Source organism: Puma concolor, chromosome D1 (genome assembly GCF_028749965.1).
Source record: "Puma concolor isolate L17-30 chromosome D1, mPumCon1.1.hap2, whole genome shotgun sequence".
NCBI classification, from domain to species: domain Eukaryota; kingdom Metazoa; phylum Chordata; class Mammalia; order Carnivora; family Felidae; genus Puma; species Puma concolor.
Window position 1 is genome coordinate 1,944,013 of NC_141676.1, and position 26,214 is coordinate 1,970,226.

Genomic DNA, 26,214 nt, shown 5'->3' on the forward strand with positions numbered 1-26,214 from the left:
AGCGGGTCCGGAGGTCTAATGGGCCAGGTAAACGCAGCGTCCTCCCGAGAACCGGCTGCAAGAGCCCCAAAGACAACATGGGAAAGGCCTGAAGTCCTGGGTCTGCTCACTCCCCACGGCTCTACAGACACAGTCCATGCGGGCGCGCGGCCACGGCCCGGAGCTGCCGGGTGGGAGCAGGTGCCAGGACCCCACCAGGTTCGCCCCCAGAGACACACTGCACAGCACTGGATTCGTGTTTCACAACTTTAATAGAATATTCTAACTATTCTGTACAAATTGAAAACACCGTATTCAGTTACAAATGTCTTGTAAGTAAGGCTGAGCACTCTACAGGCCTGGTCACAGCGTGGACACGGCATCCCCGGCTGCCAGAGACCGCGGTCACACACTCGGAAACCTCACACGCCAGCCAAGAACGGGTCACTCCGAACCCAGGGCTTTGAAGACAAGATGAGCACAGGGCCGAGAAACAGGGGCTACTGAGGAAGCAAGACCCGACATGCACACACTAGGAGAAGCGGCCCCCCGCCACGGGCGCCCCCCGCGCCCCTGCCAGGGACAGAGCGAGGGTCCCTCTACGCAGGCCTGGCTCGCGTGGGAGCCGCCAGCACACCCACCTGGGGAGCCACCGGGTCACCAGGCACACACACGGGTTCAGAGACTGTAAGGGCGAGCGACGGCAGGCGCCCCGAGCCCTCACGGGCAGGAGAGAAGAAATAAATACGAGGATGGACCACAAGCACTGGCGCCTCGGGGCTGGGGTGCGCGCACCCCCTACGCCACCCCGAGGGAGACAAAACTGGAGAGGGAACGCTCTAAGAACGGGACTCGACTCTACCAGCCCTTGGGGCACGACGAGAGCACAGGAGACCAAGTGGCGGAAACACAAAGCGTGTGAGTTTCTCCAAGTGAAGGAAGAATCCGGTCCGACTGCGGAGTGGAGGTACTGGCTCTAGATGCCCTGGAACCACGTCCCCAGACGCCTGCCCTTGGCGTCGACCGACCTTCCACCGCCCCCTCCTCCCAAAGGCAGGGCCTGGGAAAGTCCACCGCGCTGCACCCAAGGCCGTAGAGGGTGCTGGAAGCAAACCTCCTATCTCTGAAATGCATTTAAGTCGCCACTGTACAGGTTAAGCCAAATAATAAGGATAAAGGAAAAGTTAACGTCAAAATCATGCACTTGAAAACGAGTTAGAGGCGAGGGCTGCCGGTGCAGTCGCGCTGCGGCCGCGACGGGTCCTCGGTGCCGTCGTCTTACTGCTGTTTGCACTCGGAGGGCTGGCTGGGCTCCTTCTGCAACGAGAGAACAACACTTGTAGGGAACCGATCTCATCAACCAGCCGTCTCCAACCAACGACGGAGGGAAGACTCAACGAGTGTGCTCATTCTTACTGAAAAAATGGTCCCTGCAAACACACTTTTAGAAGAGTAGTGACAAAGGGGCGCCTGGGGGGCTCAGTCGGTTAAGTAAGCGTCTGACTCTTGATTCAGGCTGAGGTCATGATCCCAGGGTCGTGGGATCGAGGCCTGTGTAGGGCTCTGTGCCTACTTGGGATCCTCTCTCCGCCCTCCCCTGCTTGCTTGCTCGCTGACTCTCAAAATAAAGAAACTTAAAAAATAATTTGAAATAGTGGAGCGCCTGAATGGGGCTCAGTCGGCTCAAGTCACCATCTCACGGTTCGTGGGTTCAAGCCCCGCGTCGGGCTCTGCGCTGACGGCTCGGAGCCTGGAGCCGGCTTCCGATTCTGTGTCTCCCCCTCTCTCTGCCCCTTCCCCATTTGCACTGTCTCTCTCACACAGACACTAAGAAAAACTTTAAAATTTTTCAACGGTAACAAAAAATAAGTCAGCTTCCCAGAAACAATCTCAGTAGGGCAGCCTTTCTGTTTCAAGCCATGCCCCGAGTCTAATCAGAGGGCTTGCGTTCAGAAGGAGGGCCCGTCAGGGCCGCAGAGACTGAGCACGCGTGCAGGAGGGCCCGTGTTCCAGAGCTGCAAGGCGGCCTCGAAGCTTCGTGACGGCCCCTAAACGCCGCCTGCGTGAAACAGCAGCAGACTCCCCCTTTCTGCTCCCGCCGCCCCTGAGACAGGCTCAACGCTGGAGACGAACAGGGGCCACCCCACCCAGTGTGGGCCAGAGGCAGCCGAGCAGCCACACCTGACGCGGGGAGGCCCCTGCGACGGCTGCACGCACCGCCCCCCGCCCCCATGTCCCTCCCCAGGTGGGAACCCTACCCTTCCAGAAAAGGTGTCAGGGAGAGAGGGGGTCTCCTCAGCACAGAAGAGCACGTTCACCTCGATACAACCTGTCTCCCACCTTTACGAGCATATTTAGCAAATCCACGCATTTTGTGTGAAGGCCACCAACAGCCCGACTCACACGACGAGGTCACCGGCCATCCTCAGCATATAAACGCACCAGTCAGTCGCCTAGAATTCTTGGCTGCCAAGGCTACACATCACTCAGAACACGATCTGGCAAGCCCAGGGAGGCTAAAACCCCCGCACTACGTGGTCCAGAAGAAACTTCTGGGAAAACAGAACTGGCAGCTGCTACGGTGGAAGCTCCAGCTCATTCTCCAGAGAATCACACTGAAGACAGGGAAAAAATCACACGCAGAGTCCGCAGAAACATGAAACAACATCTGGGACCCTGAGAGGGCACAGGGACGAGGCCGGGCCCTCTGTCCAGCTCTCTGTCCAGCACCCCCAGCAGCGGGGCCGCTCTGGGAGGGGGTCCTGGCCCTGGCACCCGCCCGGCACCCGCTCATCTAAAATACCGCTGAAAAGGCCAGGCGCCAAAACAAAACACACGTGACCAGAAATCCAGGGTAGAAGAGAGCAAAGTCCCACCCACACACCTGGAGGTGACCCACCCAGGCAGCCGAAGAGGCCCCGGGCCGCTGGCTCTCCGTCGGTGCGGCGATGGCAGGAGGGGGGGAGCCGCAGGCAGCTGTCCGCGCGCGAGGGGGGGGCGTGTGTTTCCACAATCGTATTTGCGACAAGGAAGTGGGTCAGAGGAGATGGGGCAAAGGAGGTGGTCGAGAAGGGGGAGAAGGCGGGAACAGGGGAGGGCGGCACAGGACAGGAGGGACTTCTCTACCTTTCCGCACACGAAGGGTTCCACATATACAGTGTTTTGCAACACTGGGTGGGAAACAATTTACGATGTGAAGTCTGGATGATTTCACACGTATATGTATAGGTTTTTAAGCCTGAGAATGTATCACCTACTCACTCAAAACACATCCAGTAGCTTAGGTGATAAAGGCTACTGGAGGCAAGCAGGGCCTCACGACAACCAAGACCAGGAGAGAAGCTGGCGGCCCCACCTGCGGGAGCAGCATCCACAGGGACACAACTCCTAGCTGGTAAAGGTGACCCAGAATCCCAAAGCTTCTGAGGTGAGTCTCATCAACGAGACACCAATGGTTTCCAACCTGTGACACAGGCCAAAACAAAACTGCACTGAGCCCCAGCACCCTCTGTTTCACATCACAGAGTCTGATGACGGCTCAGTCACTCAACGCCACTGCTTATCAAAGGAACGGAGGCAGGGGTTTCAAAGGCACACTCTAATAGCCCAAACCCTGCCCGTCTGGGAACCATTTAAAAGACAAGTTTTCCCAGACGACACGTGCCGGGGAAGGAGTGGAAAAGGGCCACCAAGCACACAGCCGGCCGGCACTGCGTCACGGGGGCCCACGGCCCCGGGGCCCAAGAGCTGCCCGACTATGGGGGGAACGGCCGCCTCCCCCCACCCCCCCGGAGAAGCTGGGACCCCGGCAAGAACCTGACGACATCGCCACAGGACTGGCAAAACTGCCGAGACACGCCGGTGTTACTCGGGGTGGCCACACGCCAGGAGGGTCCCTCTGTCCTAGAGACACGGGCTGCTGGGCTGCGGACGCTCCCAAGCGATTGGCGGGGTGGGAGGAGCGGGGCTTGGGCGGAGCAAGCCTGGCTGCTGGTCCTTCAGACGGGTGGGGCGGCGGGAACCGAGCAATCGCGCGGTCACCCGTGCACGCCAATCATCAGACTCGACCCTCCAAACACGCGGGTCCGGGGCCGCGCGTCTCCCCTAGTTAAAGCGTTTCTTTGGCCTCGTCTATGAGAACGAGCCCACGCGAGGGAGAGAGGAAGGCAATGCAGACAGACGCTCAAAGGTGTTTGGTCTAAATGACGGTCAGGATCTGCTGGTCACCTGCGGCGGGAAGTTCAAGTTCCTGCTCACAGGCTCCGCTGTGTAAGCGGCCGCTGCTGCTCAGCCTTCCTCTCCTGGGTATGAGCATCGCCTCCCGTGGCACCTGCCGACCACCACCCCGGACCACCTCCCTCCCCAACCCCGCCAAGTGAGGACGGTGTCCCCGGGGGGAGGGAGCTGATGACTGGAACAGAGCTGCGATGTCGAGGATGGCCCTCACCGTGGGGGATGGGAGTGGGGGGTGGGCGGCCCCCAGGATACTGCTGCTAGCTCTTACCCGCTCAGAACTCTCCAGCAGCCAGCCACACCAGCACCTGCTACTAACGCTACACCGGACCACAGCTTTGGGCACAAAAATTCTGGCACGAAGTTTAGTTAGCCCTTTATGACCTACCGGTCTGCACCACACCTGATTAAAAAGTATAAACAATCACTAGAAACACATCAAGAAAAAGCAATGGGCTCATTCCTACCGCAAGGGGTGTGGCTGGTCCTAGCACAGCCCAGGCAACACGGTCTCCACCTCCCAGGGCCCTCACTCACTGTCCTCTTCCTGGAGGGCCGTTCTGTCAAAATGCCACACCAGTCATGCCTTTGCTACTCGGTCAGAAATGAACACTGGGCTTGCAAAGCGGGAGCCAAATGTAGTTTCTGACCGTCAGTTTTAGAGGTACACAAAACAGGGGCACCTGGGTGGCTCGGCCGGTTAAGCGTCTGACTCTTGACCTCAGGGTTGTGAGTTCAAGCCCCACGCTGGGCTCCATACTGGATGTGGAGGCTACTTAAAAAAAAAAAAACAAAAACAAGGCGACAACAGATGCTGGCAAGGATGCAGAGAAAGGGGGAACCCTCTTGCACTGCTGGTGGGAATGCAAACTGGTGCAGCCACTCTGAAAAACAGGATGGAGGTTCCTCAAAAAATTAAAAATAGAACTCCCCTCTGACCCGGCAATTGCATTACTAGGTACTTATCCAAGGGATACAGGTGTGCTGTTTCGAAGGGACATGTGTACCCCAATGTTTTATAGCAGCACTATCAACAATAGCCTAAGTATGGAGAGAGCCCAAATGTCCATCGACGGATGAACGAATAAAGAAGATGTGGGATGTCTACGTATATACGTAACGGAGTATTACTCGGCAATCAAAAAGAAGGAAATCTTGCCACTGGCAACTACGTGGATGGAAGCAGAGAGTATTACGCTAAGCGAAATTAGTCAGGGAAAGACAAACATCATATGACTTCACTCACATGAGGACTTTAAGAGACAAAACAGATGTACAAAGGGGAAGGGAAGCAAAAACAAGATAAAATCAGGGAGGGGGACAGAACATAAGAGACTCTAAAACATGGAGAACAAACAGAGGGTTACTGGAGGGGGTGTGGGAGGGGGGATGGGCTAAATGGGGGAGGGGCGCCAAGGAATCTACTCCGGAAATCATTGTTGCACCAGACGCTAACTAGAGTGTAAACTTAAAAGAGAAATTGAATTAAAAACAAAAGCCAAGGGGCGCCTGGGTGGCGCAGTCGGTTAAGCGTCCGACTTCAGCCAGGTCACGATCTCGCGGTCCGTGAGTTCGAGCCCCGCGTCGGGCTCTGGGCTGATGGCTCAGAGCCTGGAGCCTGTTTCCAATTCTGTGTCTCCCTCTCTCTCTGCCCCTCGCCCGTTCATGCTCTGTCTCTCTCTGTCCCACAAATAAATAAACGTTGAAAAAAAACAAAACAAAACAAAAAAACAAAAGCCAAAAGGCCGCATAGACGACAGGCCCCTGCGCAAAAATACTGTTCCTCAGGAAGCCGCACGCTCAGCCTGGTGCACACTGGATGTGCCTGGCCGGCAGCTTCCTCTCTGTCCGCAGAGCGACAGTGAGGCACGACCGTAAGGCACAGGCCAGGAGACTGGGTTAGAAACGAATACGGCTCCACCTTACCTAGAAACGTATGAATGATCAGCAGACAAAAATTACACGTACGTGGGGAAAAAACTGAAAGGAACTGTCAGCATAAAGGAAAATAAACTGCACCAAATTATACCGACAGAAACAGCGGCTCTCTCGTGACGCAACGGCTGCAAAATCTCGAGCTTGAGATGAACCACCCCCACCCATCACACCTGTCCCTTTAGTAGCCGGACAGCCCCTGTCCCCGTCTGCCTCCACTTGTGCAGACCCTGACGGGGCAGATCCCTCCGCGGGGCCAGACTCGGGCCCTTCTGGCTGCCCAGGCCCGGCGGTCCTGGGGCCTCACGCTGCTGGGGCTACTCGTTCAGTCGCCGCTCTCCGTCCCCTGACCGACACCGCAGACGGAGGCCCATGGGCGCTACTCCTGACCACCCTCCCCCGTGTCACGTTACTGGCGAGAGGACGCCCTTCCGGCAAAACAGACGTGGCAGAAGGCTCGGCGAGGAGAGAGGGGAGGACAGACAGCAGAAGGAAGCGATGCGACAACGGAGCCCTCACCGCCGGCAACGGGGGAGACCGGAGGCAGCCGGGCCCCGAGTCTGGACGCGGTCTCGGCTCTAGAATCCAAAGTGTGGGCGCGTGCGCCAGCGGGAGAGCAGGAAGGAGCAGGCGGCCGGTGGGGGCCACCCAAGGCGGGGCCCCGGTGTCACGGAGGCGAGCACGGGCGCGTCTGCGCGGCAGTCCTGCCGTGGTGCGTGGGTCGGCTTTGCAAAGATGCCCCTCTCCGTGAGCTTACGCCCAGAGGAGAACTCACGTGGTACGTTTCTGAAAGTCTGACGCCTCCCTCCCATCCTTCCCTAGAAGGAGCTAGTACGGTAAGCGTGCATTTACGGAAAGACTTGGTGTTAAAAAACAAAACCAAACCAAACCACCTACAGAGCTAGGTTATTACGCCGACAGTTTCCGCACGTCCCACTCAGGGCAAAAACGGGGGACGGACGGACAAACAGTGTCTAGTTACGCCGAGATCCAGTCAGCACACGCAGGGGACGCCAGGGCTCTGCTGGCCCACCACGGATTCAACTCTAAGCTGCGCGCGCGTTACCGATCTCACGCTCGCAGACACGACGTGCAGCTTCAGGACCGCGTTAAAGCGGTTCCGGATTCAGAGGCTGTGGCAAGCGGCAAGGTGCCTTCATTTAGGCTGACCTGAGACCAGAAGTCAAAACTCCCCTCTACAGGTACAGTTAATGGAGTTGCCCGTTCTCCTCAGCTGGTTTTTTTGTTGGTTTAACTAAAGCTTCCTAGTTCATCTGCGATCGTTGGAGATATTTACACGCAGCTCCGAGTAATCTCAGCCCAAATACAGTCACAAGATTATGTCTACAACTTCACTACTCTACTCATTAAAAGAAATAATAACAACCCCCCAAAGTCCCTCCTTTCAAAGTCCCTCTTTCCCAAAAATAAACACACAGAAGTTTACCGCGTCGCCATTTAGTCATTACCTTAGAAGAATTAAAGATCTGGAAAATAAGGCTGCCCTCCTGACTAGTTTAAGAAAACAAAGGACAGCTCAGGAAGGAGCTGGAAAAGCACTGACTGGATATCTACACCTCACACTAAATGACACCTGAGGTGTCTGAATAGCCCCTGTTCGAGAACTTTCTGCTCTGCTCTCAGGACTGACGGGAGGACACACGGGCCCCGCACCCGCACCGCCTCCTTGTGGGGGGCCGTCTGAGCACACGGCACGGGGCTCGCAGGTGTGCGCAGCCCCGACAACTGACCTTGGGGTTAATTTCGGCATCGTCCTCATCCTCTCCCTCCTCGTCACCTTCCAATTCCTGCACAAGAGAGTGAGAAGGAGCTGAACGGACGGGATTTAAACTCTCGGGGCTTCACTTGCCCCAAACCAACTAAACAACCCCTGGATTTAGAGGGAATCGACGATCACTGTCTGGGACTGATTATGTCACATCCTCTGGACACAATGGCTTCCGGGTACTTCATCCCCTCACAGATAATGGGCATCAACACACTGCTGAAAACGCAGGGTCAGCCACCGGACCCTGGGGTGGCGCTGGCCGCCCCCCTGGTTTTAACAGGGTGCAGCCCTCGGAGGCAGCTCCGCACAAGTTGGGTGTAACTGGTCTTGTGCTTCCGTGACCTCGCGCACTCGAGCAGGGGCAGCCCGGCGCGGCCGCAGGGAAGGGACGCTCCACGCGGGCCAAGTCTTACCTCCTCTTCTCCTTCCTCACCCTCTTCAAACTGAAAAAAGAAAACAGAGACAAGTTTTTAAGTCTCTGGAGCGCAAGGGCGCCCCGACCCAGACACAGTCCCCCCCGTCAAGTGTCCCTACTGGTCAGGCCCGAGGAAAGAGGCCGGTCGGCAGCACCGGTTCCAGGCCCAGGTCTCAAGGGGAGGGTCTGCTGCTGGGCCATCTTGGCCTTGGAACGGGGACTAGGCTGCGGCCAGCGTTGCGGGGCCTCGTGTTCACAAGCCCCACTGCGGTCACAGGACTCCGGGTGGCTGAAAACCACTGAAAACAAGGCCTAAGGATGGGCGGGGGTGGAGGCTGGTCAGCATGAGAACATACTGGGTTCACCTGGGAAACTGGCTGACCTAAGCAAGCCGGCAGAGGGCGTTTACTACAAAGATGCATGAACTTCCACGGCATTTTATGTCTCATACAAGGGTAAACGTTTCTGTGTTAGAAGTACGATAAAACCTGGGTGCTAACCTTTAAAAGAACTCAGAACTAAGGCGTGCAGAAGAGACCCCCAACACTGTAGCTGGCTGGTCTTGAGTGAATTTCTCCCAGGTCCAAAGACGTCACGGGTGAGGCTCTCATTCAAGCTCCAAACGTCAGACTCCGATCACAACCAAACCCACAACAAACCTTATCGCTACTGCCTGCACGGCACAAGGGACCCGTTAAGCAGGCTTTTTCTTTGTTGGAGTCCACACATGTCCCCTCAGTGACAGCTCACACAGAACTCCAGAGAGCGGGGGCCGGGGGGCCCAGGGCACGCGCCCTCCCGCGCCGGCAGGTGTCTGAACACACCCCAGGGCCCTTTCCCCCTTGTGCCCCGACCGGCCTGTGGCAGAGGAAGACCCTGGCTTGCTGTCTGGCAGCTAATTGCATTTCAGCGCAGCCTCTGACTGGAACTGGCCTCCGACGGGCCCAAGCGCGGCTTTCCTGAGATTCTCAGCAGATCACCTCACTCTGGACCCGGAGGGGCCTGGGGGGTCCTGCCGCAAGCACACCTGACACTCCCGCAGAGCGGCGGCCCCCGGGTGGGGGTGGGGGTGTGGAGCCCGCGGGGCAAGCGAGCTGGGCCGGGAGAGCGTGGGAACCGAGCCGGTCCCCCGGCACCACGCGCGGGGCTTGGGCAAGGCTGCCAACGCCACAGAGGCCTGCAGGTTAACCTCTACCCGACAGGCGCCAAGGAGCGGTGCCAACAGGAGCTAATCTCAGCCTGACGCGTCACCAGACTCCCCACCACTGACTGCACTGTCCCGGGCGGACTCCGCAGCAGAGGCTGGCACGTGGCTGCTGAGGGGTCAGGACCCCGGTCTGAGCAGTCAGCGTGCGGCTCCCCTCCGCAGCTCTGCGTCATGCCTGCACGCGGGGCGTCGTGCGCGAGCACGTCCGCGCGGAAGGCAAGCCGTGCCGGCCGCGGTGCCTGCCCCTTAAATAAACACGTGCGGGCGCTGCCCCCTCAAGTTTTAAAACTCATGGGTGTGAGATCAACGAAGTCCGGGCACCCCCGGTCTGGAGACGAGCTTTCCGGGGCGCGTAGTCACGAGAGTCTTGGGCCACACTAAGTAGAGCCGAACATCCGGTTCCTCAGTTGCCAACAATCTCAGTCACGGTCTTTACGCGTCCCATCAGGTGGTCCTGCTGCATTGGACAGTGTGGGCAGGGGAGCACAGAAAGTTCTGCCGGTCGGGCCGGTCTACCACCCGTGACGTCAATTTCAGCCGTGCTGCTTACACACCTGACACGACGCGACCCCGCCCCACAGCCGCCTCCTGCCCCAGCCCGGGACGGAAGTTAGCTCATCTCAGATGGTCTCTGGCTCCACAGCTGACCCCCCCACAACGACCGTGAGCACAGAAGAGAACTGTGGGAAGCGGGCCTGCACTGTCCCTGGGCGCCAAGCACCCGGAACCTGCCTCGCTCCCGCTGCCCCGTCTAAGGCCTCGGCAGACCCCTCAGAAAAGAAACCTAGAACCGTCTGGAACGCCCAAGAGCCCTAAAAGCAAGAGAGTAAATACCACCTAAAACACTTGCAGCAGACGCTACAAAACTGTACTGCCATAAATCAAGCAGACCCAGTGACCCGGGCCTCGCTTGTGATGGAGAACCGTCTCCGGTGACCACAGGACAGCTCGCCAGACTGTGCGCTCAAGCAGAGAGAGCAGCCTGGCCACCCTTCCGTGCAGCACGGGCCTCAAGTCTTTGGGGCTGGTGCGCCACAGGCTAGCAGGGGTCAGCTCGGTGGATGACCGTCTGCTGTGCCAGACCTCCCTGAGTGGCATTTTCCTCGGGTTTCAAAGTTACCCAAAGCTTAAAGGCAGTAAGCAGGACACGGCAAGCACCCGGGGCCCCCCGAGGACAGGCTGGCACTCCGCTCCGAGGCCCCCCCGAGTCCCGCTCCACCCCTGCCCTGTGCCCCGCCACCGGGGGACCCCCAGCTGCCCCTCAGGGCACCCCTGCCCACGTACGTTGTCGTCATCCTCTATGGCCTCGCCCGTGAAGTAGAGCACGGCCCGCGGGACTATCCGCTCACGAAAGAAATGTCCGATTTCAAAGTCGGAGGCTAACGTGAATTCCGAGTCTTCGTCCTGAGAGGGGAAAACGTCAACACGACTCGTTTCCACGAGACGAGCACCACGCCCTACCCACCCGCACTGTGCCCGCGCTCCGGGCGGCCTGGCAGGCGGGGGCACGGGGACACGTGCTCCAGACCTGCCCCATGGTGCAGTGGACAGAAATGACAGAAACGCCCCCCGGGTCCAAGGGAGGAGGAAGCAGGACTGAAGGGAAGGCAGAATGACTCTGGACACAGAGGAGACTCTGAGGACGACACAAATCTTACCAGTGATTCTCCATCCCCAGATGCTAGAAAACAAAGACCAAACACATGAGCGTTACAGGGACGGCCAGGACCTGGGTAAAGCCCCCTCGGGCGGCCCGGCGGACAGGTCGAGTGCCTCGGCGCACAGCCCGGCCCTGCGCCTCCCTGCCCGCCGCCCGCACCGCCCACAGACCTGTGCAGAGGGCCAAGGGGGAAGGCATGCCCAGCAGGTTAGGGTTGCCAGGTGGAAAGGCCCATCGAGTGGCGGCACACCGGCCGTTCTGCGCCTTCATGCCATAGGCGGAGCTCACACCCGTGCCCCGCGCAGGACCCCGCCGAGAAGGGGGACGGCAGAGCCGTGTTAGCAAAGCAGCGCCCCTCGGCTGGGTCCGCGGGACGTCCTTCCTGCCAAACGAACGGATTCCCTGCGGGCAGCAGGAAGCACCGCACGCCTCGCCGACGTGCCGCTCGGCACACACACAGCTGCCCAGATCGTGGTGCCGAACCAGAGCCCGGCCCAGGACCGAGTGTGACAGGAAAGCCAGGGACCGGAAAGTGAACACAGCCCGGTGACGCTCAGACCCCCGACTTCAGAAGTGCTCGTTCCAGGCCGGGTCTCAGGAGGCGAAGGCTTTACCGCGGGGTGGGGGCTGGGGCCCGGCGGGCAAAACCCAGCCCTGCGGCCCGCGTCCCCAAGCCTCGGCATGTAAGCCCCCCACTGTGCCCCCCCCCCCGGGCTGAGCTTCGGGTTTGGGGACTCTGGCCTGGGGGCCGGGGCTTTGCTCCCTTGACTTGGGGACCTGTTTCTTAGATTTGAGAACAAAAAGGCCATCTTAGATTTCCATCATTTCAAAAAGCATTTTATCGATTTTGGTACATTTTCTTGAGCATCTGTCACCTCATACTTGTTTTCACAGAGCTCATCACCCGATAAGCTTATCACATTCGCCACACGACAAACTTACCCTGTTTCTCTGACTACCTTAACAACAGCTGTACACGGGGTGCCTGGGGGGCTCAGCTGTCCGACTTCAGCTCAGGGCATGATCTCATGGTCCGTGAGTTCGAGCCCCACACTGGGCTCTGTGCTGACACCACGGAGCCTGCCTGAGATCCTCTGTACCCCCCGCCAACCCTTCCCCTGCTCACGCTCCGTCTCAAAAATAAACAAACATTTAACAAATAAATAAATAATACTCATCGGAGGAGTCATTCATCTACCACAAAATTTCGGTGCACGGTTCAGGGACCCCTGGCCTGTCTGTAGAGTGACACGACCAGGACAGTACAGTTTTGGGGTCCCAGAAGTCACCTGCCCAAATGGAGTCCACTTAATCTGACTTCAACTTTCTTCAATTACTTAAAACCCAGTTTGGAGGCTTCCAGCAAACGCACCGCCTTTCAGGGCGAAGCCGCGTCTACTTCACGGGGAGCGCGTGCAGGTGGCGGCCACCGTGCACGCGAGGCTGCAAAGGGCTTCTTCTCAAACAAGGAAGCCGAAGCGCTGAATTGACAGCTGCGTTTACCCCCAAAGCAGCAGGCACTGGCACCCTGGAGGCTCCAAGACAGACCCAGGAAGAGAGGGGCCGAGCGGTGAAGGCAGCGAGCCCAGAGCGCGACGGCCCGCGGACGAGGGCGAGCAGCCCACGTGCCACCGCGCACCTGCACTTCCCAGTGCGTGTGCGTGCGCACACTCATGAGAAATGGTCTTGCGTGTGTCGTTTCCAGGGGGCCGCCGGGCAGGACCCTGAGGGTAAGGGACTCTAGGTCGTACGTGACACTCCAGCGCCGCCACTGACCTTTCAGCGGGCTGAAGAAGTTGAAGAACGAGTCGTTGGGAACTTGTTTGGTGATCGTTCTCACCGTGCCTCGGCCCTTATGCTTCTGCTTCTTCTTGATCGTTTTGACGGTGACGTTTTTTCCTTTCTTCCAGTCAATGACACACCTGCAGAGACAGACGCCCATCACGCACACGTACACCCGCCACGGGAGAGCCCAGCAAAGCAGAGCCACGCGCCTAACCCGCACAACCCTGTCAAAGGAACCCACCCATGGGTCCCCGCACGCCCAGGCGCATCCGAAGGTCAGCGACAGGAGAACGGCCAGAGGGGCGGTCTGCCACCATCCGGGTTGGGAGCATTGCCTTAAGCGTGACGCATTTTCTCCCGAGACCTTCTGTACTTCTTCTGTGGCCGAGCCCGGTCAGCGCGGGGCTAGGGTGCCCAAACGATGCTCACAGGTTGTCACCTGCTGTCTCTTGGCCCCAGAGCACAGCTGGACTAACTCAGGCACCCAAACTCTCAAGGCAGCTAAGCAAGCAGAACAAGCTGCCGGAAGGCGGCAGGCGACCCCTGGCCGTATTCGCGACCGGGGCACAGCACGCCGGCTGCCGGCTGCCATGGGGGCCCTGCCGGGGGGTTAGCCCGGCCGGCTTTCTAATCTTCCCATCACTGGGGCTCAACAGGCAGCCCCTGGCAGCACGTGACTAGTGTCTGCTCAGGACGCTGTTTCCACGACGACAGCCTGGGCCTGGGAAATGATCTGACAGAGTCACCATTGCCATTGGAGCCCGGCAGGGTCTTGACGAGGCGCAGAACTGTCACATGGGGAGATTGCAGCACCTGGCTCCAGTGAGTAAGGCTCATGGTTTCGGCTCAAAGATAGAACAGACCACGAGGAATGAACTCCAACCCACACTGTCTCCCTGGTGATCTCGCCTGAAATCACCGAGGTGCTGGGTCACGAGTCAAACGACAATTAAACTGCCCCATCACTTTTCGAGGAAGCAACGGACCAACGCTGCCCTGCACAGACTCGTCCATTCGCTCAACAAATATTGGCCGAGGGTGACTTATCAGTGCAGCGAGGACAGCTTCGTGTCAGGGGACTACAGCAGCCAATGCCTCCTCCAATGAGGAAACCCGGCCATTTACCCTACACGCTGGCACGTGTGACCTCGTGAATGACACATTTCCCAGCACAGGCCATCATAGCCCCAAACAAAAAGACTATTTAACTTAAATCTCTCTGTCTACTGGGCTTTTAAGGAGATTACAGACTTTCTGCTTTATTCCTAATTTCTCTTCCGCGTGGAGCTCTGCAGTCACCTGCTTCTGTCTCACAAAACGAAGCTGGAGCGGCGTCTCCTTACCCGTCACAGTCGACTATTTCAGGGCCTTCAAAGGAGAAAGGATCGGCCTTGTCTGGCTCTGACTTCATCTTATATGTTTTTGTCAGGACTGAGTTGGTAAAGTAGTCGTTGGGTTCAAAGTGGAACTCTAAGACAAAAGACTGAAGACAGAAACTCCGGGTGAGCACGGGTGAAAACACAAGTAACCAGTGACAGATCTCGTGAGCCGCACGGCGCGTCCTGGAAACCAGCTGCCCCGAGCGCGCCGCCACAGACGGAAGCTACCAATGAACAGCTCAACAGCGACGGCCACGTGGCAAGAAAAACTTCTGTTCCAAAAAACACCGGTACAGAGTCAAGACACAAACGACAGGTGGGGGGCCACCTGCCGCACTCCAGCCCCAGGAGGGCGCACGTGACCCCTGAGGCCCCCTCCCCGGCGGGGTCCACACTCTCCTGAGGGATCCCAGCTTCTGTCTGCTGCTCCTGGCCCACCCTGCCAAGGTGGGGGTGTAGATGGGGAAAGCAGACGGCCGCGGCCCAGCCCCCCTCTCCCTGCCATGCCAAGGGGCCAGGCCCTGTGGGGTGCGGGAGCACTGACGGGGCCTCCTCAAGCCACACAAAGGACAACTGCATCCTCTGTTCACAAAGCCCTCTAGAACCGGAGAGGAAAAATGGACACAAGGTGTGTACAAAGGAGCAGTCAGGTGACAAATAAAGTCAAGCGGCCAGGAAGAAAGATTCTGGTTTTCCAGTCCGTACGAATAACATCATACTGGCAAAGCGTGTTGGGAAAGCAGGTGCCCTCCATACTGTGAACAGTTTTACAAGGGCACACCTGGCACAATCCAAAGATTAGGGAAAGTAAAATCAATCTAAGGAATTTATATTCCATGTAAAAAAGACACCCGGATGGATGTGTCACTATGTGCAAAGACACTCACCTCAGCCCCATCTTCAGGAAAAAAAGATGGTCTTGGTTAAGTGAGTTACAGACACAATTTACAGACTGACTCTGAGTTCAGACAGCCCGGGTTCCCAACACTCTGCCTCTAAGTGCGGTGCGACTTTGGGAAGTTACTCAGTGTCTCTGTGCGTTTGTTTCCTCATCTACCTATAAAATGGAAGTAACAATCCTCTCTCTCTCCCCGAGTTGATTAGAACAGAGTTCATAGAAGTTCATAGGCAACGCCTGCTAAATGTTACCTATTTCAATCTTCTTAATAATGGCATAATTACCAACTGGGAAAAAAACAGATTAAAAAGACTAAGACTGAGAGCTCCTGGCTGGTGGAGCATGAGACTCTTAATCTCGGGGCTGAGTCTGAGGCCCATGATGGGTATGGAGATTTAAAAAAAAAAAAAAAAAAAAAAAAGTAAAATCCAGGGGCGCGTAGGCGGCTCAGCTGGTTGAGCGTCCGACTTCAGCCCAGGTCATGATCTCGCAGTTCGTGAGTTCGAGCCCCACGTCGGGGTCTGTGCTGACAGCTCAGAGCCTGGAGCCTGTTCGGATTCTGTGTCTCCCTCTCTCTCTGCCCCTCCCCCGCTCACGCCCTGTCGGTCTCTCAATACTGACTAAAAGTTAAAAAAAAAAAAAGGTAAAAGAAAAAAAAAGTAAAATCTTAAAAACAAACAAAAAAGACTAGGACCAAACCATATCCACTAAGGGAGAAGTGAAAGTCTGACCATCCAGAGCACAAGTCACTGGTCTGGAGGAGTAAAGCGTCAGATGGAGTCCCCCCTTCCCCATCTGGCCCGACCCCCAGGGCTAAAAACACCACCCATCCTGGAAAAAGAGCACCCAGTTCGGAGGCTGCGATCGATCACTCCAAGTCTGTTGGGGGCGGGGGGCGGCGGCCACAAGCAGGCACAGGTGGCCGGGGACAGGGAGGGCTGGCGAGCGGCACACCGTCTCCCACTTTTGCACCGACCACAGTATCCCCTCCGTCCTCTGCCATTTCCTTCCCTACCAGCTCTCCAAACCAAGCGTACGATTCCCCGTCCTCAGGTTTTCCTCCCTGTAGGCCGCCGTTCAAGCCCAAAATAACTAACCCACGATGGGGAGGATTCGGAAAGGGTTCAACGGGAGAAAAGGGCCCAAAGACGAGGCCACGTCCGTCACACACACACCCCCACAGCCGCGTCAGCCGTAAACACGCAGCAGATGCCTCGTCACACTCACACCCACGTGTAAGACCGGAGCTGGCGCTCGCCCAGAGAGGGTGCCAGCGCTCCCGCGGGGACGCCCAGGAGCAGCCTGCACCTGGCACGGCCCACGGCAGGGGCTCCCGTCTGCGGAGCCGGCGTGGGGAGCTCCGATCCGCCGCTGCTCACAGTTACTTCGGGGACCGCAAAAAAGGACGTGGACCAAGATACCGCCAGCAGAAACGCCAAGTGGGCCTCTGAGCCTTGCAAACGTTCCTCTCCTTTGCCCCGGCAAAACTGCGCTGAGACGCATCCGAACTGAGGAAACCCCCAGGAATGTAAACGAGACCCGGGGCCCCGTACGCTGACCCGAGCGCAGCCCTTCGGACGGGGCGGCGGCGGCTGCACGCGCCTGGGCACCGCCCGATCACCCAGCTGCCCCAGGGGCAGTCGTGACCGGGTCCCACCGCTGCGGCGGCGCCCACGCCACACCGTCCACACACGCGGTCCCTGTCTGCTGCAGAGTAAGCGTGGGGACCCCGGGGGGGGAGGGCGGTCACGAGGAGAAGCAAACACACCGGCTGCGCTTCATCCTGAGGCTGGACGGTTCTCGTGCCTCTGACTTTAGCGTCTAAAACAGCTCATAACCACCTTTAAAACACGACCGCGGAAACTGGGTCCGCAGCTGAGCTACTTCTGCAAGACGGAGATCTCTGCGCTTCCCCGTATTTCCTAAGTTTTCCACCGACGGAGGGAGCCACGAGGGAAAAAAGACTGGCTCGCGGTCGACCAAGACCAGGGCTCCTGTCTGCCTAGAAACCTCTGCAAGAGACGGAGACAGGCCAAGAAAGAACACGGACCCGGGAAATCACCAAACGGGTGTCTAGTAACAACAAAGAAAAGAAGGAAAAAGAACCGATCCAGAAGAGAAAACTTGATAAATGGAGTCTAGGTGCCCCGGTGACTCAGTCGGTTAAGCGTCTGACTCTTGATTTCAGCTCAGACCATGATCTAACGGCTCATGAGTTCAAGCCTCACATCGGGCTCAGCACTGACTGCAGAGCCTGCTTGGGATTCTCTCTCTCTGCCCCTCCCATCCTCTCTCTCCAAATAAACAAACATTAAAAAATAAACGGAGTCCAGATGACTCAGAGGTGAGGAAGAAGTGTTAGAAAAAAACTGACACAGGACCTTAAAACGGCACGCACGCAGCCCCTTGGGAAGGCGGGGGGAGGATCACAGAGTCCAAGCACCGGCCCGTGACCGCCCCACACGGCCCCCAGGGGGCACTGTGGCCAAGCGCCCCCACAGGCCAAAGAAAAAGCCCCGGGAACCAGGCTGACCCGGTGCGGCAGGAAAGGGGTGCCCCACAGCCTGGGAGCAGGCTTCACCAAGGTCCGCACCCTGGACCTGCAGGCGGGAGAGCCAAATGTCACTTCCCAGAGTGAGAAGGGCAGGAAAAGTAGAAGGGACAGACGCAGTATGGCCCCGGCCCCTCGCCTCCGACAAGGCACCCGCAGGACCAGGGAGAGAAACCCACTTGGCGACACTGGCCCTCGTGCATGGCGTGGGGCCAGCGTTCTGTGACCGGGAGGGAGAACGGCCGGGCCCCAGGTCTCAGGCCCCTCCGCACCTTCCCCCAGACCCACGGCCCCGGGCCGCGTCCCGGGGCCCGAAACGGAGAGCCACGAGTCCGTCAGCCGTGTGGCGCTGGAGCGGCTCCGGCACCGGGATGGAGCCCCTCGGCCAGAGCCAGGCTCACAGGCCCGAACCTGCCCGTGCCAGGCCCCCCCTCACGCAGGGTGGCGGGCGGGCCGGCCTCACATTCCTCCCACACCGCAGCAGGAGTGCTGGAAAGAGGTGCCTCGTGGCAGTCAGGGCGGGGGGGGGGGCATTCTTCAGTGTGGTCCCCCCGCAGTGTCTTGCAGGCATTAGCATCTGGGGTTCCTAGGACAGTGCCGCCCGAATCTGAGGACACACCTACCATTCTTTCCACACACGTCCGAGCCTCACAACCCCGGGAGACGCTTAGGAGAAAGACGCCATCACGCCCTCTGGCAGGGGAGGCAGGGGACAAGCCAGCTCAGAAAGCAGCGCACGGCACGGCGGACACCACGGCCAGCGAGTCCAGTCCTGCGTTGGACTCTGGCCACCTGCCACGGGCAGCTGGCAGCCTGAGCGGCCTGTCAGGCTGTGCAGCACTGCTTGGCGAGGCCCAGGGAGGCCACAGGAGAACATCCTAGCTCTCGGTGATCGTCTGGCTCGGGACCACCCCACAAGTGGGGGCCAGGTCTGGATCCCCTGCCCCGGCTCCGAGCCCCTCACCCTCAGCAGCCTGACCCTTTCTGATGCCAAGCAGGAGCTCGGTCAGTACTCACCATAGGCTGCCCGGGGTCTGAAAACTTCACTTTAATATCCTGCAGGTGCTTCAGGATCGGCTCGTCGTGCTCCTAATCATAAACAAAGCAGAAAGAACTTTCTAGCAGGCCTCTTCAAAGCAACAACACGCGTGGTCTTTGGGCCACTGCTGCTCACAGCCCCAGGCGCTGGACCCACAGCCCTGCCGGGCTCTGTGCTCGTCAAGCAGGAACTCCCAGGAAGCCACCCAATCTGTTCACCGACCATGGGTCTCGGTGACAGCAATGAGGGGCAGTCTCTCTCTGGCACGGAGTGCTGGCAACCATCGACACCAGGGAGGAAGGACAAGGGCCCAACTGCTTTCACACTCCGCCAGCTGCCGCCGCGTACGGGTGTCGACCAAGACTGCTGGTCTGCACGTCTCCGAAGAGAGAACCAGAAGAAGCCCCTGGGTCAGCCCACTGACTTTGCTGGCCAACTTCCTGGCCTCCTGGCCTCACAGCTCCCCACTCGTTCACTCACAGTAGGACGGGGAAGGGGCTGGAGTCTGGGAACGGCACTCTGGGCTGAGGCGGCAGGCCATCGCGGAGGGGAGAAGGCTGGTACTCCAGGTCTCGGCTCAGCCCCAGAGCCGTAGGCCTTTCCGGCAGCACCGCAGTGGAGGCGGGGGTGGGGGGGTGGGGGTCGTTGCAGCAGTGACACCCTCCGCCCCCCTCCGCTGGTCACAGAAAGGGCCTTTCCGCCCACCACGACCAACCACTAAACGCTCAGATGGTTCACAAGTGAGCAGCTTTTAGAAGAGGAGCTCTCTGCGACGTGGACATCTGCTCACCTGGACTAATTCACTCAGCATATCTACATTTCTAAAGATGGTGAACCAGAACTCTGGGATTCCTTTGGGGTTTGGCTCCTCTGCTGTCGCGACTTCCTTTTCCGCGATGACTACTTTACTTTTCACGTCTCCCTAAAAAAGCAAAGATGGGACAGAGAGCACTTACCGCAAAGCAACAAAGTTACAAAGAATTCAACGGTTCAGTGCACGACGGAAGTTTCAGAACCCTGCACAAACTTCTCTCAGAAGCTGTTCTTGGAACCCGCGTCCCCAAGACCACTGAGCAGGTCACACTTTTAAACGTTTCTAAGGAACAAAACATTCAAGGCATTCCATCGGATGGATTTCCATGATACAATTTTACAGCATGGCACAGCACCAGCAAATTCAGGAAAGGCTGTCCAGCACCAGCTCTAGGAGACGTCCGTCTTGGGACAACCACCCACCACCGGAGAGAGACCCCGTCCCCTCGGCAACAAGAAACAGCCAAGCAGTGTCTACCCCAAACGATAAGGAGGTGACTATTAACATCGGGACAGAAACTCCACGCAAACATCAGGGAGGTGACCGGACAGGCTACGTGCAACCCGGGGGGGTGGCGGGAGGCTTTTCTAACATCAAAGCCCAGGAGAGGGCGGGCCCAGGAGAGGGCGGGCCCAGGGAGGTCAAGGACAACACCAAACGGAGCCACTGGAAAGTGCAAACGTCTCCTCACACGGGATTCTCGCGTGAAAACGCTCGTGAGGGGCTTTTTAAATTTACAGAAGATTTTCCTTGAGCAATAAGGAAGCGATTCACAACTATACTCGTCTGTAGCCATTGCTTCAACCAGGCCGGGTTCTAAGGCTATTGAGACTATCACACGCTTCAAAACAATTCCCTGAGAACTAATACTGGAGGATAGAAGACACTGGTCTCCCAAACAAAATCAGGCGGAACTTCCGGTCGCACTGGAATGGGACCAATCCTGGAAGGCTGTCCGCAGATCTAAAGCTCCCGGGCACACTGCGACTGCTCCGGGGTCGCTGCTGGGCCCCGAGCAGGGCGGCACAGACATCCACCACCCCCTCCTCACAACCCTGACCTCGTAGTGACCGCTGACGCGGGTGTCCCCTCCTCTCATGGGACTGTGCCTTTCTCTTGACCGAGACTTTGCTGATGTTTTGAGTCCTGTCCATCCGACCCCACGGCTCAGTGCACTGCTGTACCGAGTGGCTTCCACGACCAGACGGAGAAGGGAGACGTGTCTGGTTCGCAGTTTTAACTGCTGCCAGCCCTGCTGGCCGCCCGGTGCTCCCCGCCACAGAGACATCCAAACAGCCAACCTAAGAGTGAATTCGCACCTACTGGGAGGAGCTCCTTCCTTGGTGATGTTACACCGAGGACTGAAACCTGTTCCAAGAGGTTGCTTATTTCTAACTGCACTGAAACAACAGAACACAAGTTGCAGTCGTTAAAAAAATACTCACGGCCAGCTTATCCTCCTCTTCGTTCTCACTGTGCCACTCTGATTCCGCGTCTGTCGGTTCAACATCACCAGTGATGAACTCCCTTCTCTTTAAGTAAAAGTGAGACCTTCTTAGAGCTATAGTAAGTTATCCAGGAACTCAAGAGTTAAGTTTGCAAATAACATCTTTGAAAAAACCGAATGCTTTTATAACTTAAGATTCTAGGGGAGCCTAGGCGGGGGGTGGGGAGGGAGGGTGGCTCAGTTGGTTGAGTGGAGTCCGGCTCTTGGTTTGGGCTCAGGTCACGATCTCATGGTTTGTGGGTTCGAGCCCCACATTAGGCTCTGTGTTGTCAGCGAGGAAGCCTGCTTGGGATTCTCTCTCTTCCTCCTCTGCCTCTCTGCCCCTTTCCTGCTGTCTCTCTCTCTCTCTCTCTCTCTCAAAATAAATAAACATTAAAAAAAAAAACAAAACAAGACTCTGAGTTTTAGGGCTTAAAGAGGAACATTCAAGGATTCATCACTAGGTACACGTGGATGTTTTACTTCAACTTAGATTTGAAATCCGTGAGTGAAATGTCCGCGCAAGCCGCCCACCTTGTCAAAGAGAGGCTGGTACAGTGCGGCATACTTCCTCTCCAGGTCATGCACCTCCTCGTAGAACTTGGCCTCTATGTGAGCACACTTCACCTGCAGCTGTTTCAACGCATTGATTCTTCTCTTCACCGCTTTGGGTAAACTGACACGAGATAAAAAGTAAAACATCCTTATGGCTGCAAAAGAAGGCAGAATGCTTTTCAATTTTCTTAAGATAAACGTAGCTTACCACAGAATTAACATCCTTACTACAGAAAAGGGCTCCTAAACACCGTTAAAAGGACAAACATCCCCACGGCAAAGAAAGGTGGAGGGGTGGGCAGAAGCGGACAACTAATCAACAAAGAAAAAATACAAATAATCAAACGTGGAAGACAGGTTCAATCCCACGAAATATCTGGAAGAACATTGATTTACAAGAACCGCTGCCTTTTCCTTACCTAATTAGCCATCAAAAACAAAAACAAAAACAAAACAAACGACTCCTGGGTTTGAGAAGCCTGAAAGGCAAACCAGAACCTGAATGTTACGGAATGTTCCTTGGATCCAGTAACTCTATTTGCAAAAATTTACCCTAAGGAAATAACCAAATATTTATGTGCTGATAGGTCCGCTGAGACATTATTTGTCAAAGTTAAAAATAATGAAAATAAGGACAAGCTGAGCAGGGCTAAAACACAGCGTGTCCACAATCACATTTTCACACAATATTCAGCACCAAGAGAAGCGTTCACACTCACACACCGAGGGAGATACCAGACATGACACGGACAAATGGGGCCTGTTCCCTTCCAGAGTCAGGTAACTTTGAGCTTCTTTGCCTCCTGACACTTTTCTATACTCTAAAAATGTTTGTTTGTATGCATTACTTTTATAAACAGATTAAAAAAAAAAAAACAACAAAACCCTTTCAACCCATCAGAATGAAGTTTAACCTGAGGCTCTCGGTCCCCATCTGGAACAAAGAGCAGGTCTCTGGGCCTCATCCCAGACCCACACGGCCCCCTGGACAGTGTCCACCACCTGGGCTGGGCCCTCAAGGCGGGGCTGGCACTAGCCTGGACACCACAGCCTTCCTCCAGAAAGGCACAGAAGGAACTAACCTTCCTTCAACAACAGTCCCAGCTGCTCCTATGCACAGCACTGTTTAGAAAGTACCGGAACAGCCTTAAATCACAAAGGACCCCGGCCACCTCAAGGTAAAGGTCCTTTAGCAAGCCTCATAAATCCAGTCCCCCTTCTAGGACCTTCTGCTGGCAGGACAGCAAAGAGGAGGCACAGTGAGGACGTAATGAAACAGCACATACATAAACACCTGTTATTTCTTTTGTGCATTTTAAAAAATGCACAATGTTTTTATATAAAAACATCTTTAAAATTTTGTTTTTAATTTTGTATTTGAGAGAGAGACCGAGAACGAGCAGGGGAGGGGCAGAGAGACAGAGGCGGAAGCGGAAGAAGGCTCCAGGCTCCGAGCTGTCAGCACAGAGCCCGATGTGGGGCTCAAACTCACAAACCGCGAGATCGTGACCTGAGCCAAAGTCAGACGCTCAACCGACTGAGCCACCCAGGCGCCCCTCTTTTCTGCATTAATCACACAATTACAATTATTTTTAGCTTTCCAAATCCTCCTAATGGAGTAAAAATAACAAAAGATTCTAAGCAAACCGGACCCTGACAGCCTACATCCACTTGTCCTCCGACTGGTTACATTAACTCCAGAGTCTCCCCCGCAGGCACTGTCCGTGCAGTGCGGCCAACGTGGAAATAACTGCATTCCACGGAACCCTGTTCCTCCCCCGGCATTTCCTCCCCATGAGCGCCAGCCCACTCGCCCGGAGTCTAGCCAGAAAGCTAGAGACCGTCAGCGCCCTCAAGTCTCCTTCTCCCAGGCAGTGTCACTACGTCCATCTGCGGGCAGCGGGGAGAGACCGCGCCCCGCCCTGAGCCTGGCCCGTGGGCCCAGGTGGCCCCCCAGCCCCCGAGCCGCACCACCCGCTACAGGCCTGCGTTTCTAGCACACGCTGAGCCCAGGCGCTCCTCTCTGGAAGCCGGAGCCCGGCTCCCAGCCCCCAAAGTCTGCTCGATGGGAAAGACATTTACTCCCAGTGTAAGGAACCAGGAAATCGGTCTTTTTCCCTTTCTTGAAGTTGCACCAGGGGCCCACGCACAGCATACTCACGTCTCAATGTAACTGGAAGGAGTGTGGGAGACATTGTCAAGCCGTTCCTGTAGAGCTGCCAAAACTTGAGGGTTCTGCATCACCTGGTCGGTGAGCTCTTCTAGTAAGAGGTAAAAACAAGGCCAAAGGATTGAGAATATGCCCACCACAGAAGAGCCAAGAGTTAAAACTCATCAACACACACCTACTTAGCTTTGTTTATTTAATTTCTAATTTTTTTTTTAAATAGATTTTTACTTATTGAGAGACAGGGAGACACAGGGCATGAGCGGGGGAGGGGCAGAGACAGGGGGAGACACAGAATCCGAAGCAGCTCCAGGCTCCGAGCTGTCAGCACAGAGCCCGACGCGGGGCTCGAACCCACAGACTGCGAGATCACGACCCGAGCCGAAGTCGGACGCCCAACCGACTGAGCCACCCAGGCGCCCCCACGTTTATTTAATTTCTAAATGTAGCAAGAAGCTGAAGCACATGTTTTGAAAATACTCACTATGTATTTTAAAGGCGTTGGATAGCCTCTGTTAACTACCTGAGTGGTTAGAAACCCACTGAAAGGTACCTGGAGATTTCTGGTACTCACTTTAGCTGTCTAAGCCCCAGATCTCCCAAAAGAGGACAGAGTCATTTCCCAACGGAGGAATGCCTATCTCCTGCCGCCCCGCCATCCTGAGGGGACCCAGAGGCCAAGGACAAGGATGAGGCAACTGTCCCTCAGAGAAAACCAGCGTGCACCTGCAGTCTGGCTCACAGCCCCGGCCGGCTCCTGGAGCGTCCAGACATCCAAGCGTTGCGGGTCCCCACCTTCACCTACGCTGCCCTGCCCAGACCCACCCCCACCACATAGCAATCCCTGCCCGTCCTCCTAAAACTCACCGGCCTCGTCCACCACACTGCCCTTTCAGCTCACACAACATTTGTACTATTTCCCAACCAAGAAGCAAGACATTGAGGAGGAAGGAAGTGTCTCTGGCTCAACTGTAACCACAGAGTGGGCACATCATCTGGCCCCCGGTGCAGACTCTCAGCATCTGCTGAGCCAATGCCCTCTTACTGACACTCTACAGGAACCTACGTAGCACACTCACCTGACTCCAAAGGTAGTCCATACCTGGGAGCTCTCTCTGCTCCCTCACTCTTTTTTTTTAAGATTTTCAAGTGACCTCTACTCCTAACACGGGGCTCGATCTCACAACCCCGAGGTCAAGCGTCGCAAGCTCCACCCACTGAGCCAGCCAGGTGCCCCTCTTCTTGTAAGCAAGTGATGTGGGCAAGCAAAGGACACTAAGTAGGCAACTGGATTTCAACATTTTAATTACAAAGAACTGCCACCATGAAACAGTGTGTATGTGTATTTAATCTATGTAACTGTGTAATGTAACACTATATACGTGTACAATGCATAAATGCTACGTGCATATACACAAACACACGTGTCCTCTAGCTCTGGCCACTGAAAGGCCTAGAAACAATGACAGTTAGCATCTATGTTCTGGTTTTTTATGTTCATATTTATTTATTTTTGAGAGAAAAAGCACAAGCAAGGGAGGGGCAGAGGGAGAGAATCCGAAGCAGGCTCCTGGCTCCAAGCTGTCAGCACAGAGCCCAACGCGGGGCCCAAATGCACGAACCGGGAGATCACGACCCGAGCCAACGTCAGGTGATTAACTGACCAGGCCTCTCTGGTGCCCGAGTTCTGGTTTTAAAATGTATCTCCCTACCAAAACAGGGCCCCTGGGACAAATGGTAGATTCCAGGTCTGGAGCAAGGGAAGTACGAGGACACACGGATCATCACCTAGCGCACAAGCTGATGGGGACATAACAGAAGGCCACGGAAGCCAGCTAGAAAGGAACTCCACTGGCAATGCGCGACAACGTGCATACCAGAAAGAATGATGGCAACTGATAAGACACGGGAACAGAAATCGAGGAGCCTACAGTAACACTAAAATGGGGGTTGGGAGAGTAGGGAAGGAAAGCCGGTCTTTTTTCTTCCTAGTGTTTATTTCCAAAGAGAGAGAGCGAACGAGCCAGGGAGGAGCAGAGAAAGAGGGAGAGAGAGAATCCCAAGCAGGCTCCTGCTATCAGTGCAGAGCCCGGTGTGGGGCTTGATCTCACAAACTGCGAGATCACGACCTGAGCTGAGATCAAGGCAGTCGTTTAACCGCCTGAGCCACCAGGCGCCCCGACTGTCTTTGACAGATGTAATACACAGCAGGACCGTCTTAGAGAAACGCCTTGCTGCGACCACCAATGTCAATCCTGATTAAAGGATCACGACCACAACTCATGGAAAATAGGGTGCCCGCAGGATAAGCAACAGGTCACT

General features: G+C 56.4%; 1 protein-coding gene across 3 annotated transcripts in view; it reads right to left on the minus strand.

Annotated features, from left to right (window-relative positions):
• Nucleotides 1–232: 232 nt before the first annotated feature.
• Nucleotides 233–26,214, minus strand: part of NAP1L4 (nucleosome assembly protein 1 like 4) — a 47,966-nt gene continuing 21,984 nt past the window's right edge. For 2 of the 3 annotated variants that reach the window (XM_086676600.1, XM_086676601.1), the window contains 12 exons: nt 23,887–23,986; nt 21,705–21,846; nt 21,130–21,216; nt 19,661–19,792; nt 18,849–18,920; nt 14,347–14,486; nt 12,995–13,140; nt 11,217–11,239; nt 10,843–10,962; nt 8,350–8,379; nt 7,899–7,955; nt 233–1,296 (listed from right to left, as the gene is read on the minus strand). In XM_086676600.1, the coding sequence (XP_086532726.1) occupies nt 1,258–1,296; nt 7,899–7,955; nt 8,350–8,379; nt 10,843–10,962; nt 11,217–11,239; nt 12,995–13,140; nt 14,347–14,486; nt 18,849–18,920; nt 19,661–19,792; nt 21,130–21,216; nt 21,705–21,846; nt 23,887–23,986 (1,088 nt within the window). In that variant the 3' untranslated portion in view covers nt 233–1,257. Of the gene's footprint in view, nt 1,297–7,898; nt 7,956–8,349; nt 8,380–10,842; nt 10,963–11,216; nt 11,240–12,581; nt 12,662–12,994; nt 13,141–14,346; nt 14,487–18,848; nt 18,921–19,660; nt 19,793–21,129; nt 21,217–21,704; nt 21,847–23,886; nt 23,987–26,214 lie in introns of those variants that run through there. The other variant, XM_086676602.1, reaches the window with a different exon arrangement.